The 20506-nt window shown below is 38.8% G+C and overlaps 2 protein-coding genes across 2 annotated transcripts; one reads left to right on the top strand and one right to left on the bottom strand.

Moving 5' to 3' along the window:
* Nucleotides 1-34: 34 nt before the first annotated feature.
* On the bottom strand, nucleotides 35-5670 carry LOC144659323 (uncharacterized). The gene is made up of 2 exons (XM_078519737.1): nucleotides 5299-5670; nucleotides 35-1526 (listed from the first exon to the last, which is right to left on the bottom strand). The coding sequence occupies exons 1-2, from the start codon at nucleotides 5668-5670 to the stop codon at nucleotides 723-725; spliced, it is 1176 nt and encodes a 391-aa protein (XP_078375863.1). The 3' UTR covers nucleotides 35-722.
* Nucleotides 5671-8903: 3233 nt separating this feature from the next.
* Nucleotides 8904-18630, top strand: LOC144659773 (cilia- and flagella- associated protein 210-like). Its single transcript, XM_078520275.1, has 16 exons — nucleotides 8904-9013; nucleotides 9092-9144; nucleotides 9254-9409; nucleotides 9627-9680; nucleotides 11040-11159; nucleotides 11446-11562; nucleotides 12174-12262; nucleotides 12787-12913; nucleotides 13508-13558; nucleotides 14064-14138; nucleotides 14718-14761; nucleotides 15141-15261; nucleotides 15778-15849; nucleotides 17174-17257; nucleotides 17774-17854; nucleotides 18070-18630. The coding sequence occupies exons 1-16, from the start codon at nucleotides 8968-8970 to the stop codon at nucleotides 18427-18429; spliced, it is 1650 nt and encodes a 549-aa protein (XP_078376401.1). The 5' UTR covers nucleotides 8904-8967; the 3' UTR covers nucleotides 18430-18630.
* Nucleotides 18631-20506: the final 1876 nt, after the last annotated feature.

Genomic DNA, 20506 nt, shown 5'->3' on the forward strand with positions numbered 1-20506 from the left:
GTCGCGGAAACCTGTTCAGGAATTTTTGGGGAAATAATAGATACCAGTTACTTATTTTGGGTTCTTTGTCGATATTTTTAAAAGCAAACGGAATTTAAAAAACTTACTGTGAGGTTTCAACTACTTTATCTTAGGGCGCGATTTTTTCACAATTCTGGAATGAGAATGGCCAGAATGTAAAATGCACGCGTTTTTTCTATTCCGCATTCCTATTCCGGAATGGACAGAACGCCAATCCGTCTATTTCGCTCCCAGGGGCAGAATGAACAGCAGCATCTATACTTTCTTCCTCCTACTTTGAAGAAGAAAAATTGCTGCGATATTTGTTAAACAATCTTTACTTGTGCCAAGACCGCGAATATCATTGCGTTTTTTAACGCAGGCAATCCGAATTATTCCTTGCATTCTGTACCAACCGTTCTTATTCCAGAATTGTGGGTTAAAAACGCGCCCTTAGTGTCCAGTGTAAAGAAAAAGACTAGAACGAAGTAAAAATAATACGACTAAGGTGCGTCTAAAAGGGAGGTAGCTTGATTATAAATTAAAAATTATAAATAAATAAATAAAAATGCGAAAGATTAGTAAAAGTGCAAAAAAATAATAGGGTTTCGAAGGTCCACAGTCTTTCAAAAGGAGGTAAATGATATTCCTCTTCACCAAACAGCAAGTACGAAAAAATACCATTCACTGATTTATTTGGTATACAACACAAGCTCGTTCTTTTAAAGGCTTCCAAGCCAGTACTGAGTTGTGGAACTCATTGAGGAGGTGCAGCGGAAATCGGGACTGATGATGTGGTAAAAACCAAAGCTGTCTTCACTCTTTATTCCTCCTGTTAAATCACATCCTGCATTCGAGCTATACCAATGATCGACATGAAAGCCATAATTGGAATTGTAGGCAGCCCAAACTGTGCAGTCGGTACACTGGTTTCCACGGATATTGATATACTCGGAAAGCATACAGGACCCTCCTCCGTTTAGTTCCACTAGCAAATCCAAACTTTCCAGCGACACACGAATATAATCTCGGTAATCCACGCCATCAGTCGGGAAATTACAAGTGGCTCGCCAGTGAGAGGAAACATCCCGGATGGACTGCATACGGGACATTGATAGGCGGTAGTTGTCCCATTCATGCGCATCTTGGTTGATTGGCATGTCGTGCAGGTAGAACGCCTTGTCCTTGAACGCGTCATTGTTTTGCAAAGAGTGGGACTGGATGAGAGTCCACGCGAAGCCAGGCTCGGAACCAAAGTCGCAGTAGACTGGGAATGAATTGCTGTGTTCGTCCACAATGTGGTAGATCCCATTTGTTGTAACTTTGTTCAGCGTCATGATTTCGTTGCATGATCGCCGAGGCGGAAATTGACATCTGTGTCCCATGAAGCCTGGAAGACACGTGCAGTTGTATCTTCTTTTGCTGACATCACACACGTCACGACAGGTGCCGCCATATTGGCAGGGGGCGGAGTCACAGCAATGGCTTTTACAGTCTGGATCAGAACAGGTCTGTTGGTGAACTCCCTATAAAGAAGAAGAAAAAATGAGAAATAATTTTGTAGCATTGCGGTCCGGTCTCAGTGCGCAATCCGCCTGATGTCTATCGTTGTATACCTTTTATTTTCTACAATTAGATGGTTCTTCAAGCTAGGCTTACTATTTTCACATGTGATTGAATTTTGACTTGTTGAAAGTTTTTTTTGTTTCATTTGGCGGCATTGCACTGCGTGTAACACCAACAACATCTTTTTATCAAGGCCGTCACCAGACTTTTGAACAAGACAAGGCAAAAGTTGTGAGTGTCTAAGGCACGGGCCGCTTGTGGGAGCTGATCAGAACAGGTCTGTTGGGGAACTCCCTAAAACAACTAATTTTTCCGTTTTTAGACTTAGGCCCCGTCCACACTGAAACGGCGTTTTCGGTCACCGAAATCGGAGCTTTTCAAAAACGCTCACCAATGAGCGTTTGGACTTGGAGCGTAAAATAGTGTATTTTTGTATTTTATTGTAAATAATTTTAGAGGGCCACTGGTTTGTTAGTATTTTTTATGTTATTTTAGTGCTACCCACGTTAAATAAAGACTTTACTTTTACTTTTACTTACTAATGAAGCGTAAAGTTTTCAAATTTACCCGGGTTAATGTGGACGGAAAACATTTTACGCGGCGTTTTCAAATTTCTCCGTTTTCAAATTTACCCGGGTCAGTGTGGACGGGGCCTTAGAACTGTTATCTTAGTGCAAAATTGTAGCCACGATCGTTAAACATGGCGAATCAGTGCCTGCGTTAGGGGCGAATTAGACAGTACGGTTTGGCCTACGATTATCGTATACGACACGCCTACGCCATGACTACAATACGAATCGCGTCAACCTTCCACATCCTTACGACAGAGGCGCGCGAATGTGTTAATGGTCCCAAGCCATGCCGTAGGCCTGTCGTAATCTTGTTGCATGCTGGTAGGTACCAAGCTGAGAATTTTTTTCTTGTTCCTCCTGGGAGACTCGCCTCCTTCAATTCTAAACATTTCAGTGAGTGTATAAATAAAAACTACAAATGAATGAAAGATAAGGCAGGTGCATTTCAAGACGCACATAATCAGTGAGCTTTGTAAGGCGCCAGTTTTGTTTCGTTTTGTTAAAAAGGTTGTCCACGCTGATCTGGATAAATTTGAAAACGGATAAAATGTTTTCCTTCCATACTAGTCCGGATAAATTTGAAAACGATACGCTACATTGCACGCAACGTTACAATGCACGAGCAAAGTTGTGGTAAAGCTAATTAATCCTTTTGTTTTTGACAGAGATAACATGACTATGTCGATTTTACTGAACGCAGCCCATTGTTTTTTTAGTTTTTGGCTTACTAAAACATCATTTCGATGCCCTTGTAAATTCTATACAGCTAAAGACACTTTCAATTTCAGAGTTTCAGCGAGGGGTTTTTTCGTACATAGCACCCGCGAGCTTCAGCCCTAAAGTGGGTAAAAAGTCTAACCTTAAAATGTTCGTACTTATTGGCCAAAAATTTAAATTAAACCCTTAAAAACAATCTCTATAGTGACTTAAATGATGATAAACACGCTTTCATTGAATGTTTTCGACCTATTCTTGGTTTTCACGTGACGTCATCAAAATTCTAAAATCCAGAATCGCAAGTCTCCTGAGTTTTTATTCTTCACTGGCTATTAGACTTCCTTAATATATATATCTTGTTGAAGGTTTTTAGCTCGATAGCATTCGCCGTCTTTAAGATAGAGCATTTTGAATTTCGGAGTTTCACGCCATACGAGATCAAAGATGGCCGCCAGAAGGCTGTCACGTTCTCTTTAAAATGCCTCCTCTTGCGATTTTTAACAATTTGAACAGTTGAAGTTTTGCGAGAAGTGTTCATGTGAATGTTTACTTGTTTATGAGGGTGATCTGACCGCTTTTTGTAGCAGAACTTAATGCCAGATGTTTTCATAGATTTCCGAACGCCATGTTGGAGTCAGCTGGACTCCAGCATGGCGTTTCCGTACTGTGCTCTCTAAATTTGCGCAAAACATTTTGTCGGATAACTCGATTATGGAATAACACACAGACCTGAGACTTGAACAAAAATTTTATATAATAATTTTCTACAACCTGTAATATTCTTGAATTTTTTGACTCAATAGCTTTATTCGTTTAGTTTTAGAATTAACAGGCGCTAAGTGAAGTGGATTCTTATATCATCTTCAGGGAAGATTTATTGAGACATTATATCCAAAATTATGCTATAAATTCTTCTGCAGAAAGTAGCATAGAAACGTTTTACAAGACGGAGATGTTTATGGTTAATTATTTATTGCACATTCTTAAAGTATCGGGGGGTTAAAAATGAATATGGAATACTGGCTTGAAATTGTCAATATAAAAACTTTTCTTAAAATCTTAAAGGGGATTGATCGTTTAAAATTTTAAGCCGAGGAAAAATGGATATTCGTCACAGAAAAAATAAATATTGAATATGGACCAGATAGTAAGAAAAGCTAAGAGTAATGAATAACAAGTTACGAATAACGGATAGTCATGAATATAGACTCCGAGGAAAGAAACAACAACAAATGTACTGCTAAAATTACGATTTTCTACGAAACATTGGCCTTGACTACATTTTATTGAAACGAAAGACAAGGACAAACTGAGGTGCAAAACATACTGGCACGGTGCTCAGAAGTAAAGAACACTTTTGAAAATCCGGCGCTTTTGACAAGAATTGACGGGCGGCAAAGTTATCATAGCTTTGACAGTGCTATGAAGACTATGAAGCGCAATCTTATTTTTATCCTATCTGTACTGTAATATCATGTTACTGGTCGTTGCCATTTCAAATGTTACTACACTGAAGAGGACCGTTAAGGTTGAAAGGCCTATGTAGTTTATTAAAATCGTAGCCTGTATGGCGATACACAATTTGTTCTTCTTAGTATATTTGAATCTTATTTTTAGAGCTGTGTAATTTCAGCTTATGATCAATTGTTTTTTATTTTGTAGCTATGGTGAGAATCTCCTGATTTAAGGGCCCGACAGCACGCACAGAGATTTAAAGTCGTTTATCTTAATTTATAAAGAGCCTTTGGCTCTGATCGAAAGCCTTCTTTAGTGGATATATTTGGGTTAGTGATCGAGTGATCGGGGGTTTACCTCACACAAGAAGTTTCTAAGTTTAGGTTGTGTTGGTTAATAAGTCAAGTGTTTGTATTTGAAGGATTTGTTCCCATGGTAAATGAACTTGGTTTGGACCTCCATAAAGGTTGCTGTTATAGTTTCGTGTCCTATTAATTTTAATTCTTCCGAATTTGTCATTGGTCGTTTACTTTTTATTTTGGTTTTTCATGTAGGTTTGTTTGTATTTCCTTCCTAAGTTTATAGTCTCGGGAATGTCTCACGTTTTCCAAGGTCACAGAGATTCGAACCCAAACATGTCTACAATTTTACTTTATAGTTATTGAACCTTCGAGGTTGAAATTAGTAGAGTTTTCAAGAAGTGAGTAGCCAGACGCAGCTGAAGAAAAAAAAAGAAGTTACTCAGAAGATCTGCTTATAGTCTTGGTTACCTCTGGCAAAGCTTTTCTCCTAAAGACACTCTAACAACAGAAACCAAAGATAGCCTTTAAACAGGTGCATGCAAGTCACATTTGGCACAAATTTACCAGTAAAAAACAACCGTTGTCACCTTCGATATACGGTCAAAGGTATCGCAAAGACGGCCTTTGACACCTGGGGTTTTCGTGCAGGGTAAACTTAAACACAGAAAAGCATTAAAAAATCTTACGTTTTTGTCGTAATAATTCCTCACTGGTTCGTAATAGACGACTCCTTCTTTTTCTCTCAGTGCTTCTGGTGCCAGTTTAGTGTTAGCATCGTTTAGCTCACAGTTTTCAGTTGTGTTGACCTCGATGAAGTTGAACGAGAGACACTGACAATTCTTCAAGCATATGTTAAAACATTGTTGCCAGCTCCAAAGTGAGCTAAACTTCTCAATAACATACCCAACAAGAGCAAAATTCTGTTTGGTGTCGGTAGCGAGGGAGAAAGACACTTTCTCGCAAATTCCATTTGTACAATGACTTTTGGACTTGTAAACGGCAAACAGCAGCACAAGGTAGCACAACATGAACTTATGATCACCTTTCATGTTAAACATGGTGATTTATATTAGCTGTCGACGTTAACTGCCGGCAGAAAGAGGTAGTTTGAATTAATAGAAATGAACTAGGTGGTGCCGAGATAAATGCAGAATGTCACATATAATGCCGGAAACAGGTGTTTGCATTGTTAGCTGGTATTTCAAATGAAGCCGAGGAATAACAAAACTAAGGAATAACAAAACCGGTAATCTGGAAGGTCATGGGTTCGACTCCCGTTGGGGAACTCGGAAAAAAATTTTCCGAGTATTCGACTTGAAAACGCTTCTTCATTTATTTTCACTTTATCCAAGTCACCATTAACCCTATTTAGACCGGGCTTTTTTTGGTCTTTTCAGACCGGGGGGGGGGCGGATTCCGCCCCCCCTCCGTAACTTCCAGAATATTTAAGCAATCACAATGAAACTTACAGGATATATAGTATGTCCCAAAATCTATCTTTTGGTATATGTCACGTGGGATGATGACGTCACATCACGTGACAATTACATCATAATGTCAAAACAGCCGCCATCTTGGATCCGCCATCTTGGATTTCGAAATTTTTTCAAAACGTCAGAAAACCGCCCAAAATTACTGGAAATACTCAAAACCATTAAAATGTGCTTAAAACCCGTAAACAGGCGAAAATAATTGCTTTAAAGTTATTTTTCATTAACAGAAACACGAAAATTACAAATTTGGGAAAACATGCCTGTCAAAATGCCGTTGCCATGGTGACGTCAAGTTCCTGACACAACAAAATACCCTACCAAATTATTCCCAGATAAATTTTAGGTAAAGTCGCAAAGTTTGGCAGCGTTTGGTTGAATATTAAAAAAGTTATAAGCGTTCAAAGTCGGCGCGGGCACTTTCCGCCCCCCCCCCCCCCCGGTCTGGATAGGGTTAAAACTGACAGGGTTTTGCGAAAGCTCCAACCTTGCATGGTGAAACTCGGGCAAGTGTTTAAGGTGTAGAGCGACGACAGTAAATAACACATTTAACCGATTTTCCGAAAAAAAAAATCAAATCAATTATCGTAATAACTTTTCCGGCTATTCAATTATTTTATACCACTAACGCCGGACATATTCACACGTTCATTTAAAACCGATTTATAGTAAACCATTTCAGGAGGAATTTTACTCCTTGCAATTTTATGCGCTTCATAGAGTATTTAACGAAACATTCAAAATGGCGCTTTTCTTTTTCAAATATCTATTTTAGTTCCAGAGATATTTAAGCTTAGAAAACTTTTAAAACATGCAAATCAGGGGACTAATGACGTCATCTACTCAACCCAATTTTATGAAACCAAATTGATTGCAAGGCTGGTACAACGGCAGGAGAGCAAGATTTATTGGCCAATATTTCAACTAGCAGAGCTAGTCTTCTTCAGGGCCAGTACTATAATATAAGGAAAATAACGGCTCTAATATTTGAATTTGGATAATACAGTGTGGGTTAATGTTTAACTAATACAAGCTATATAAAGATATACGGTCAACCGAAATATTGGGCCAAAATAAATTTATAACATCAGTCCCTAGCTGTTTGATCAGCCCTGCATTTAAAGTTTGTTTATTAAGTCTACTGCTGATCCTGATCTACACCAAGATCCGGCTACAATTTGCTCCTGTTTGTCAGAGTGGTCCTTGCATAGTTACAGAAGTCAAAGATATACGGTGACAAGATATATAAACATGTAGAACGCGGAAAACACTAATAATAGTAATAATAATAATAAAATTGAAAAAATCAAAAATAATGAAATTGTCAATGTTCATTTCTACGGTTAATACCATTAGGCGCAAGAATAGTACTGGCCCTAAAGAAGACTAGCTCTGCTAGTTGAAATATTGGCCAATAAATCTTGCCCTCCTGCTGTTGTACCAGCCTTGCAATCAATTTCGTTTTATAAGCACTTAGAGTGACGTCTGGTACGATCATTTCTTAAACAAGAGATCCGGAAGCAGACAAGCCAAGCAGTTTTTCTTCGTTGCGTGGTCCCCTGCATCCAAACTGTTTTTTTTTTTTCCAAGTTTATGTCAAGTACAAAAATTGAGTTATCTCGGTTATTTTTCTGCAGAGACCAATGTTATTTGGCAGATCTAGACTAATAGTTCTACAGGTGACACACTTACAGTTATAATAAAATTATGTTACCATGGCAATTCACTCTTTTCCTGTTCCCACCAATTTGTTTTTTATATTTTAAAATTTTCAGTTCGGAAAAATGACACCCGGCCAAGACGTCCGCCTAATCCATTCAGATGCTTGCCAGATCACGCTATGTAAAAGCATCATTGGCAAATATCACAAAAGAATGCCACAAATGCCCAGAAAAGCCTTTAGCATCGAGGAGATCTGGAACCTAGTATGTCGCCATGGAAACCAACTTGTTAAATTCATATTGTGAAACACAACTAGCAGAATGTTACTGTAAAGAATCAGAGACTTCCGATACAAATTGGCTGAGATGTCACTTTCTTCGTATTTGATCAGAATTTGGTTGAATCTATGACGTCGTTACTTTGCTTATTTGCACTTTTTAAAAACTTGAATCTCTCCGAAAAAAAAGAGATATTGGAAAACAGTAAACGGCATTTCCCCTCTCATATAGAGTACTTGTTAATATTTTAAAACGGCCACGAAAGGAAAGATGCGAATTTCATCATAGTAGCACTTAAAATTTGTGAAAATACCTATACAAAAAGGCCAAACTGACAGGGAAAAGTTTTCCGGAAAACGCTTAAACTTGATGCGTTTTTAGCACTTTAGCGTCATTTTAAAGGAAAATAAGAAATAACTTCTTTCACTGCATAGCCCAACATCCCTTCCCAAAAAAAGCGGGTATACTTGTAACAAAAAGGCCGTAAAGCAAAACTATAAATAATGATAATAGGATTGAGCAATCTTTCGTTCGGTTTGTTATCGTATAAATGACAAACTACACGTTTTTCATTGGTTTTCTTTTCTTTTTTTTTTTTTTTTTTTCCAAGCGCTGTCTCGTAATCGTTGACACAGACCGATCACACAGGCCCGTGATCATGTCTGTGTACTGAATTAAATAGAACTTATCAAATATTTAATTTGTCTCTTTCGTTTGTACTTTGTCTCAACCCTTTCAAACTTTCCAAGAGTATTTTGCTTCGTGTTTTTCGCGACGATTTTTTTGTTTTGGGCATATTTGCCCCCAGGCCCCGAGCAAAAGTCGTCTCGACCCAGTCCTTTCATTGTTGACGCCATGTTGCCTGATGTTGCCTTAGAAACGAAGGCAAACTCCAGAGCCACTGCAAGAAGAACTTTCAACCAAAATGGCGTCGAGAATCATGCATGGGCGGCGAGAAGGCCAAACAAGAGGTAATTCCTTCTCGTTAGCGCTTACTTTTTGATTGATTTATCGAATTTAACTATTTTTCTACCTTTTTGTTCATTAAGAAATGGGTGGAACAAATATAAGTGTCGTTCCTGAAGGAGTTGACCCGAGAGAGGTGAGCGTTCAAGCAAGTCGAAACTAGCTCCTAGAAATCTGTTGTTCAGTTTTTGATTTCGTCTGGTAAAAAAAATCTCTCATGACCAGCGTACAATGATTGTTTGTAGGTTACAGTTCTCCAGCCAGAAGCGTGGAGGCGGATACAGAATAGTCTTTCGCGTTACAACGAAGAACAAATGCGATTGCAAGCGAAGAAGCAAGAAAGAGAAGAACTCCATGCTCTCTCGAAGGAGTCAGTAAGACATTGGGAAAATACCATAGAGGTTTGATCCTTTCCTATCTATTATCTTCTGGCATAGGTATAATTTAGAAAGCTGTTGTCAAGAAAAGTGAAGTAACGAATAAAGTTATGGGAAAATTCTCGAAAGCTAAATTAAGCTTAAGTTGCTTCTGTGTAGTGCAAAGTCTCTGTTTCCCAAATAGAAAGTGAATTTTTTACTTAAATTTAGATCTCATTCTTATCACAACATGTTATTACAGGGGCAAAGACTGAAGAAGCTACAAGCTCGGAAACTGAGAGAAGAGAAGGAGGAGGTTAGATAGATCAAATTGTGATTGTTTAGTTTATTGCTACATGTACATGTCTGCTGAAGACAAATACATGTAAGACTAGTATACGTGACTCGCACGGCCTCGCGAAGTTCCGGTTTTAACCGGTGATTTGTTATTGTTGCTTAGTAACGGGCATGGCCGCGTCACCCTCGTTCCCAGGGTCTACTCCGCTTGAAGATGGCGACTCTTTCTGGTTCGTAAAGAGGTATAAAGCGTTGGGAAGCGCAGGCTATTTTCAAAATCATCGCAATATTGGATAGTCGCATTTTGGACATTTATTTGAGGGCATTAAAATAAAAAGAAGAACGAAAGGCAGGAGGATTCGAACCCTCCGCCCGCGCGCCCCTGATGGCGATGAAAGGTTTAAGCATAAGGGAGTATATGTGGAAATCAGTGTTATTTTAATCCGAAAAGTAAAACGATAAAAATGAAAGGCTCAGGATTCGAGCCCACAAAAAAAAAAAAAAAACCCTAGCCGGATTCGAACCCCCGGCCTCAGTCCCGAAGATCTGATTTCAAGTTCGACGCCTCACACCATTAGGCCACCAGCGCGCGGCCGTGTGACGTCATTTCCGCCAGACACCAAGCTCACAAATATATATATATATATGACCGTAAACTCCACACGAGATTTTATCCCGCCTGAGCCCTTTGAGGGACAAAATTATACACCCCGCTACGCTCGGCCTTCGGCCTCGCTTCGCGAGGAATAAATAGTCCACAAAAGTTGATTTAAATTGCTGGATAATTCCAATGTATGTATATTTCAGTAGTCCACAGATACTACTATAACAAGCTCTAGCCATGTAATAATTAACAATTATTGGACGAGGTTTAGCAAAATGTTGTGATTTGCCAGTGGAGAGCCAATCAATTATTTGCCGAAGCCCAAGATTGAGGAAAATAATTGAACTGCAAGACACTGACAAATCACAATATTTTGTGATAACGTGCCAGTTCAATGACTGTTTTATCATTTGATCTCAGGGATTGGTTTTGGTGTAAATCTGTTTCTTACCCCTTATAGACTGCTCTGAGTAATGAACTGCCATTTTTCAGAGAAGTAGACTCAACAATGCATGTGCAGAATAAATTATTAATTGCAGCAAAATCACTGTCCGTGATGTGCAAGCTGGGCAGACCATTATTCGTCTAGCAGTTATTTGCAGATCACAAAGCTCACTCCAGAATTACATCATCCCTTAGTCCTTTCTGTACAGGCATCACAGTGTGTTCAAACTTTAGACAGATGCCTACGATGTATTCTCCCAGTAATGGCCCCATTGGTTTATAAGATATTTATGATAAGTACATTGACTGTGAAAAAAAATCATTTAACAGGAGGAGAAAGTAAAGATTGACATAGAAGAAGCTAAGCACCAGGCTCAGAAAAGAAAGGAGGCCATCGAAAGAGCAAAGACCCTTCAATACTACCAGACTGATAGAGTGAAGACTTTCCATGTAAGAACTATATAATTAATATCTTTCTTACACTTTTTACTAATGAGAGTCCTGAGGAAATTTCAAATACAAATACGACTGACCATTTGCATAATTGGAACAACAACTCTAATACTACATATGGGAAATAATACACTCAGTCTGTCCCTTTTAAACCTTTGTTTAACTGAAGATTTTTAGCACTTCGTGACTCGGCTGTCATCAAACAATGTTAAAAGCCCCTTCTCTGCATACATGTACAGTGTAATTTCCTGACTGTGCATTTCTTTGATCCTCTTCTTTTCAGGGTGCCTTGCTTCTAACAGAGGTTCTTAAAGAGAGAGATGCTCAGATTGAAATGAAAAATGGCAAGCTCGATGCTGACAAGATTAGAGAGGCACATCTGCTGAGACTACAACAAAGGGTAAGTGACATGCTGGTTGAATATATCCACCCTAAATGTGCATTTGTACCTTCATACAGAGGCGTGTTACAGCTGTACCATTACCAGACTCTACAGTACCGCTCAGAAATGAGTGAGCTACAATATTGTAAATAAACTACAATATTGTAAAAAATTTACAGTCATGCAAATAAAGCGTCTTGTTGTTGTTGTTGTCATTCACATATACTCGTATAAATATATTCCTTGCCAAATGAAATAAAGTACATGTAGCAGAGTGAGAAAAATTTAAAAGAGCGGAAAGATTGCGTGACAAGCCAAAAGAACGTCTGCATAGAAGGCTACTCTTGATCAAGTAGGGCGAAATTTGCATATAGTCACTGTACCGTAAAAACAACAAATCTATTGTTCAGTATTGCAAATCTAGCTCTAGCTCGCATTGCAGTTTTACCGATAAGGATGTGGTGAGTAATTTATTATTACTGTGAGTAATAATTACTGTATGTGGTGAAAATCAACGAGAAAGAAATTGTTATTGACGTTTTGTTTGCACTTTTTAAGGTTAAGATTTAAGATTTCTATGGCGCAAATTAACATGTAAATATGACCAAATGCGCCTGATTTTCCTCTAGCAACGTGAAGAGGCTATCATGGAAGACCAAAAGAGGGCATTGAGAAGGTACAATGAGAGGAAAGCTGTGGCAGATTTCCAAAACCTTCAGTAAGTACAGTTTTCTTTTCTTTTCCTTTTTTCTGGTGTGGCACATTACAGGACTTGGAGACGCGGTGGCCTAATGGTTAGCGTGCTCGACTCTGAGTCGAACGGCCCAGGTTCGAGGCCTGGCCGGGGCGCTGCGTTGTGTTCTTGGGCAAGACACTTTACTCTCGCAGTGCCTCTCTCCACCCAGGTGTATAAATGGGTACCGGCGAACTTACTGCTGGGGGGTAACCCTGCGATGGACTAGCATCCCATCCAGGGGGGAGTAGCAATACTCCTAGTCCCTTAATGCTACGGAAACCGGGATAAGCTCCGGCTCTATGGGCCACTTAGGCTCGGACAGGCTTTACTTTTTTACATTACAGGACAGATGATGAACTGACAAGTACTGCAAGTGTCTTTCTTGTTTCTATAAACTATGTGTACATGTACAAACAAGCTTACAGTAACATTATCATATCTTTAGACATAAAGGTAATTTCTTTTATTTTTATTTATCATTCTTCACTTGACATTTTTTTTTTTAGAATTGTTGATCACATTGAAGAGGGCAAAAAAGCAAAGCAAGTTGATGTGGAAGAAGGAGAAAACATTAAAACGCAAGTGGACATGTACATGGCAGCTAAACAAGCCATTGAGGAGCAACGGCGAAAGGTTAGTTCAAAGACAGGCGTCCCAAACTCATGATTCAATAAATCGATCGAATAACTGATTAATGTAAGCGAATGAATGATTTATGTAAGCGTATCGAGTGGGACGTGACTACTTGAAGAGTGCGGTGTTGTGTTACAATTTAGGCCAACTTTGTATGGAGATTTGAGGCGGGACTCTATAAGACTTTGTATGGAGTTTAAAATAACTTGTGTTTAAAGCACTCAACGAAATTTTACCTTCCTTTTCAATGAAATAAAGGAAATGGACTCACCTTTCTTGGTTTCTGTTTTCCTTTTGGGCTATTTCATCATTTTTTTTTTTTTGGGGGGGGGGGGGGGTTGAGGTATTCATGAGTAATCCACGTTATGTAAAACTAAGTTTTTTGTTATTACATAAATGTTAGATTTTTTGATGTTGTTCAATGTTCTGTGAGGATTTCATCGTATGTGTGGAAAATGATGAGGGCTTTATAATCAGGATTTTATTTTTTTTAGTTTTATGGCTTAGTTATAATGCATGGTTGACATTATAACTGTGTTGGAGAACAAGGCAATACAATGCAGTTTTATAATTGGCTGTTTTGTTTGTTTCAAGGATAAAAAAGAGATCATGGGGGAACATCAGAGACAGCTAGCTGATAGAGAAGTAAGTTTAAAAAATAGCGCATCTCTTTTTTGTTTCTTTAAATTTGTTGGTCGTTATGACAAATAGAAGCAAATAGTTAAAAATATTGTAGATCCATTACTAGGATTCAAAATTAAACAGTAATAACATGTTTTCTGGTAAAAATTATTTAAAATTATAAGCTTTCAGCAGCCAGACTGACTTAAGACAGTAGACTGGCTGCCAAAAGCTTATAGTGTTAAGTTATTTTGTACCAGTGAACGCATTATTACTGTTTTAGAAGCAAATAGAAAACACCAGACCTTGCAAAATGGCAAAACTAATATCTACTCAGCAAGTCTGACACCTCCTTGGCTTTGCCAAAAATAAAGGAGACTCCAGGACAGCATTTGTGAAAATGGATGGTAAAACTAATGGAATTTAACTACAACTCTGTTCCATCTACAAATCTGTTGTGTTTTTTTTATAGAGATTTCCATTGTACATGTACATGAAGGTTTTCTGAGCGTTTTCTGTTGTTGTTTAGGCCAGGCGTAAAGTAGAACAGAAGAAAATTGAAGAGGAAGAGGAAGAAATCCGACAGTTTGGTCAAGCTAAAAAGGTAAATGCAATCATTGCTGACTTTTGGTTGCTAGTACATGTATATGGTAGTGCACTGTCTTGTTAATTTGTTAACACCTTAAAAATTATAACCATACCAAGCTCATTACCGGCATCCTTCATCACTTCACCTGACCAGCTAGTGACTGAAAAGAGATAATGTTACTGTAAATCAAAACATTTACGTAGAAAAGAGATCCTGGCGTCAACTTAATAAAAAAAATTGTGCACTGTACTGGCATTTGTACTTGAAGTGAATTGCTCACAAGGATTATTCATGAAGTAACAAAGATATTAAAACTCAAAGTCTTAGTAAGAGGGGCCACAAGCAAAAGAATAGGAATGGGTATGGAATTTCAACAAAAATAAAAATAGGGGGGAAATGGGATTTATGCCCCTCCCTATTAGCCCTCCCCCCCCCTGTACTTACATGTAGATGTATAATCGTTCATGAACATGAACACTAGCAAAGAGATCAAAACCTGGAGTATCTTATATTATTATATATATAATTCCAACAAATTTCTTGGTTTTTAATGACTGAGGTTTTTTCTTTTTTTTTTTATTTTTTTTTCTGTAGAAAATGGCAAAGATGCGTAAAGAGAAAGAAACTGAACTGTTCAGGTAAGAATTTCATTCAAGATTTGTTAACTTAGAACGGTTTTTTAATGACCTTCGTGAAAGCACAATCAAAGTACAGTAATCTCATGGCCAAACACAACGAACAACGCTGATAATAAAATGAAACAATCAGGGGACAAGCAAAAACATGCAACCGGCGCATGTAACACAGGAAAACGCACAAAGCCAAGTCACGTGTAGTTTTGGTCGTGCTTCTCATTGGTTGAAAGAACAGCATGTAAGCTGTGATTGGTTAGTTATAGAGTTCAACAAACGCATCATTACAACATGTACTTCATTGAAAAGTCACTCTAGTTTTACTATCAATAATCGTTGTTATTTTTCGGCTGTTGTTATAAGTTCTGTCGATCTTTGTTCACAGAGCCTTCCAAGATCACACTGAACGAATGAGAAAGAAGCTAGCTAACCAGAAACAGCAAGAAGTCGATGATGAAGATGACAGAATAGCTAAAGCTGTTGCGGAAAGGGAAAGCAAACGCGAGGTAAGTTTGCACTGCCTTCGTTTTCCTCCATAAACGTAAATGTTTTTGAAATATAGGCACCTACCAACTATTTTGCGAGCTCCTGGAACAACCAGTAACCGCCAACACTTCATTTTCCCTCCTTTCTCCCAATGGTGCTAACGATCTTTCATGTGTGTCGTGTCCAATAAGTACCACGTCTTTGACCGTTGCAACATCGCTTTTATCAATCAAAGCAGAGCTGTCTTTTTCCAATCAATCAGCTGTCAACCAAATGGAAGTTTCCTGCGTTTTTTTTGTGGGTTTTATAAAGGCTTGGTTGTAGCTTTTTACAACAGATAATTATTGAAAAGCTCTAAAGGGAAAGAAATTGGTAATTCAAGAAAACTTTAGAAGCAGTTTGAGAAGACGAAAAACTTGAAGAGTGTACATAAAGATAAGTGAACTAGTGACGAATAGGAAAACAGACAAAGGAATTCATGAACTACTTGTAAAATGGCTTCTTTATATTTATGGTTTGTAATTTATCTTTTCCAGGCGGAAGAAAGACAAAAATATGAGTCGGATATGAAGACCAAAAAGGAAATTCATGATCAGAGGATCTTCATGGTAAACAATAATTTTGCATTGTATAATGTTTTATTCCTATCCCTTTTCAATCGACTGGGGCATGTTGTGTAAACTCGTAGAAATTAATTTTGAGCAGGGACATATAATAGTTTACCCAGAGGGAAGGCGAAGTCGTGGCAGACGGAGGGAGACTTGGCCAAGAACTGCAGAAAGAGAAAGAGCCGCTTTGGGTTTTGGCTCGTGGAACGAGGCAGCGGTGGCTGCCTGCGACCGTGCAGCATGGCGGAGAAGAATGTCCGGCCCTATGCCCACTTAGGGCTTTGGCCATAAAGAAGATATAATAGTTTGGCGTTTTGAAAAATTTCCCTAGAGTTGAGGAAGAAAACGGTGGTTTGCTCAAAAGATGTAGAACTATGTGAATAAAATCTTGATTCAAAGCTCTTTGGAAGCTCCGGCCCAGTTTATACGGGCGATGAATAACCCGCCTCAAGCTAAGTAACCTAGCCTGCGTGGCAGGTGTCTAAAGGGGAGAGGGGTGGGCGAGGAAAAGGAGAGGGGACTGCATTTTCCCCCCTCCCTCCCCCTCCCACTTTTTGTGTCTAGTGCGAAGCGCAGACACTAAGCTATAACGCTAAAATTTTTCAGTAAGTACTTCATATACGGCAAATTATGACGTCATACTAACCAAATTCCACTGAGATTTCTGATACGTGACAGCGTACACGAAGTATTTTACAGAAATGCTTCTCTGCATAATAGTAATCGATAATCACTCGTTTTGCCTTCGTTACCCCTTCGTTATTCCTTCGTGAACAACTGATGAAAACGTAGAACAAACGGAACAAGTCTAATTTAAGATAATTAAGACATTAATTACGTCAACAAACGTCAGCACAATGTATTGCGCTAAAAATAATAAATTCTCGGACGTTTGAAGACTTTTGTCTCTTCATTAACGTTAAAACTACCGTTAACAGACAGCACGCGCAAGACCCTGCATTCAAATGGGATGAACGTTGACTTTGCTTTCTTGTGACAGTGCAAGCGCGCGCTTGCGGCGAACATGCATTTTAAATTAATTTAAATGTACACGCGCGTGCTGTCTGTTAACCGAATTAGATTTCTCTACAACTATAGTCTATGCCGACAAAAACCTAATAAATGCACTACCGTGACCGAGCAATACAGTAATGCACAAAGCTCAATAAAGCTCAGCACTAGACACATGTACGCAGTGCGGACCTATTTTTACGTCTTCCACGCAGGCTAAATTAACCGCCTGGTGGGGGATTCTTTTCTAGTTTTAATTAAAAAATCTTTTTGTAACTCCCTTCTGAGTAGCGTTTCTCTTTTTGCGTTACAGATGAAAGAGAATGAAAGGCTAGCCGCGGAGGAGGCGAAGAAAGATCGTGAAATACTGCGTAACAGAGTGGAATCGGATAAGCTGGTAAGTAGAATTGTAGACCGTATGCCTGGTATGCAGCAGTGTTTTTTTTGGGTTGTTTTTTAGGGGAGCTATGTCACGGGGATTTTGATCTTAACTATTCTGAAATTAGTGCTAGGCAACTAAACCTATAAAAAACACTATCTTTGAACATCTTAAGGAAGATACAACCTTCATTTGCGTATAGAAATCAACCTACGGCTACAAAAATCGATTTTTTTTTTTATGACGCGCTGAAACAACTTGAAAACGTTAGCCTAACTTTTTCAAGTTGCAATCCGTTTCCATCCGAGCCATCCGCATCCAAAGATGCTCGTTTACAGGTTCAGTGCTCTAATATAGCAATTTTTAATAAAAATGGACTGTTATTTTTAGGCTTCCTGTGACACAAATATTAATTTTGGCTGTTCAAAAATCTGGTAAAATTCGTGAGTATGGAAGTGTTCTCATGCAGGTAACGCTACATTTGAGCTAAGCTGAGCGATCATTTATCACTGTTTTGTTATTGTTTTTCCTTAGTACCACTTGAAACAAGAAGAGAAACGCGTTGCACAACTCGCCGAAAGCAAGAAACTGAAGGAATTCCAAACGGAGCAAATTGTAAGTACCTTACGAATGAAAAATGGACTGATTTTGGTGTTTTGCATGCTTAGCCGAAATTTGCTATGTCGGGTCTTGTTAAAAAAAAGGCGTGTGGATGTAAATTGACTTAAGAAATGGGCGGACCCCCCGCCCCAACTCCTAATCTCCTACCCTTCTTCAAACATACTTAAGCAGTGAACGCATCTAATCAAACCTCTCTGTTTTGTCACCAGAGCGAACTGAAGGACCGAACACAGCAAGCCAGAGCAGCAGACCTAGACCTGGACAACCGAAACGGGGCACTACTTCAGGCAGAAGAGGCTCAATTTCAAGAGTACGCCAGCAAGGTCATTGGAGAGGCCAAGGCGCATGGCCGTAATCCGTATCCACTTATCAAAGCCGCCCAAGAAGGACCCGGAGGTGGTCGAGGGCCCAAATATGACGGAAAACAGGGACTTCGACCAAGTTACCTTGTATGTGATGGAACGGGCGTTCAGCTACCTAACTATTCCAACGGAACGGTGCAAGGCTCGCACACGAAAATTTACGGTAACCCAGGCCAAAGTCGAAAAAGACTGGGATTCACCTGGTGAATTAATTACAGCTCTGATGAATTTTACTTGTAAATAGACTTTCATTTATTGAAATCGTTTCTCTCGCGTAGATTTTGTAACGAATGCCATACACCCCCTTATCGACGTTGTACAATCTTGGCTTGGTTTTACATGCAAACATAAAAGGCTGAATTATACGAAGTTTAATGTACTGATTGTAAATAAAGAGTGAAAACATGATTTCTAGTTTGTGCCATTATATACACTGAAGTGGGCAGTCGTCGATTATCTGGGTTCGATGAGGTGTAAAATGTTGTAATATCCTGCAACATTGTTTTGTCGAATGAACTGTTAGTTGATCAAGTAACGTAATTCATTTACACCCGGCATATCCAATCGAACGTTCGGTAATCGAACCCAATCGTTCGATTGGGTTCGGTAATGGAACATAATCGAACTCACAATAAAATTTGGCCAATCGAACAAAATCGAACGTTCGATTAACGAACAGTCGACAATCAACCAAAATCGAACGTTCGATTACCGAACATTCGATAATCGAACTCAATCGAAGGTTCGATTACCGAACTCCTGTTTGTTTATAATGCGGACATTTTGTACGGTGCACTGTACCCCTAGTTAGTCCTGCGTGATTTACTTATCAAGAGACGGATTCCAAACAAAATCGAACCGGATTGAGTTCGATCGTGTTCGATTGGTTCGAAAATCGAACTCACAGAAAATAGATGTTCGATTACCGAACCCAATCGAACGATTGGGATTCGATTGGGTTCGATTAATTTTTGGTTCGATCTTGTTCGAGTGGATACGCGGGGTTTACAAGGTCATTATTTTTCGAGTGTGTTCTAAGTAGTAAGATACTCTGGTCAACACACGCGGCAGATCTCGGATGTTAAAACGAATGCTGATTTAGCGGGAGATCTTGAAAACCTCTCACAAAATAGCTTTATTCACGGCAGCTGATATTGATAATTGCAGGGTTACTGAAAAGACAAGAACAAACAATTTCCGTAAATTTTAGCGCTTAAGTGATCTTCTTGAACAACTTATTGGTGTAACTAAAGAATCTTTTGAAACTATAGGATTTTTAAACGCGGGTTTGAGGCTTCACCAAATTGAATGGCGAACATTTTGATGGGCAAAATTTCAGAAGCAGCCACACAGCATGAAAAAAAAGCTTTACTGTGGTGTAAAGCTCAACCGTAAAGCTGAAGTAAATTTGGAATTTACATTTTTTAAATCTGACCTTTATACCAACTTAACACTCGAAGAGATAGAGAGACTCTTCTACCCCAACGTTTGGCATCACATTTACACACGGTGGTGTAAAGGTCGGCTTAATCACCTTCAACAACGTTAAATTTATGGTTTAAGGTTGGATAACCACCTTTAATTTCACATAGAGTTCAATCCCGATAACTCGAACCCTCAGTAACTCGAACCTCCCGCTAACTCGAACCTTTTCTGATTCCCCTCCAGGTAGTTTTCCTACTAATTTTACCCGCGATAACTCGAACCTTTTTCGATTTCCCTTGAAGGTTCGAGTTATCGGGATTCAACTGGAAATCTCAATTTTCATGCTATGCCGGCCAGTAAAGTAGATGATTTTCCATCAATATTAAATACCTGATATTGTTAGTTTCCAAAGCTGGCCACATCTCCACGTTCACATCAAATTTTTGTATCGTATTGGGTTTGTGACATTTAAAATAGTTTAGACAAATCTCTAAATGTAGAAGATTGATTTTTCGGGTATGCATTAGCAACGTAGCAAGACACAAATCAAATTAATTAACATGGTGCAATCAAATCGCTTTCAATATTAAAATAATTTCAGTTATTCACTTGACAAGTGGAATGAACTTCCTAGCATGCAATATCAGTTCATATACCGGAAATAACACTAATGCAGAAGTCATGAGTCGAGATTGAAAATAGGGCCAGAACGTTTACCGTAAAAAGGAAAAGTGTTGAAAACATACGAAGTATTCTGAAGTATCTTGAAGGGTTGGACGGTTTGCAATTGCGTTGCTTTTATAAAAGTTTGGAACAGAAACAACAAACACAACTTGAACCACTCCAATGCATTTTTAGG

Source organism: Oculina patagonica, chromosome 7 (genome assembly GCF_052425735.1).
Source record: "Oculina patagonica isolate OP01 chromosome 7, crgOcupat, whole genome shotgun sequence".
Classification (NCBI taxonomy): domain Eukaryota; kingdom Metazoa; phylum Cnidaria; class Anthozoa; order Scleractinia; family Oculinidae; genus Oculina; species Oculina patagonica.

Coding starts and splice junctions, on each gene's coding strand:
- LOC144659323 (XM_078519737.1), bottom strand. CDS start 5,670: ATGTTTAACATGAAAGGTGATCATAAGTTCATGTTGTGCTACCTTGTG. Junction 1,527..5,298: donor GGAATTATTACGACAAAAAC/GTAAGATTTTTT, acceptor TCTTCTTTATAG/GGAGTTCACCAACAGACCTG.
- LOC144659773 (XM_078520275.1), top strand. CDS start 8,968: ATGGCGTCGAGAATCATGCATGGGCGGCGAGAAGGCCAAACAAGAG. Junction 13,559..14,063: donor GACAGCTAGCTGATAGAGAA/GTAAGTTTAAAA, acceptor GTTGTTGTTTAG/GCCAGGCGTAAAGTAGAACA. Junction 14,762..15,140: donor AAAGAAACTGAACTGTTCAG/GTAAGAATTTCA, acceptor CTTTGTTCACAG/AGCCTTCCAAGATCACACTG.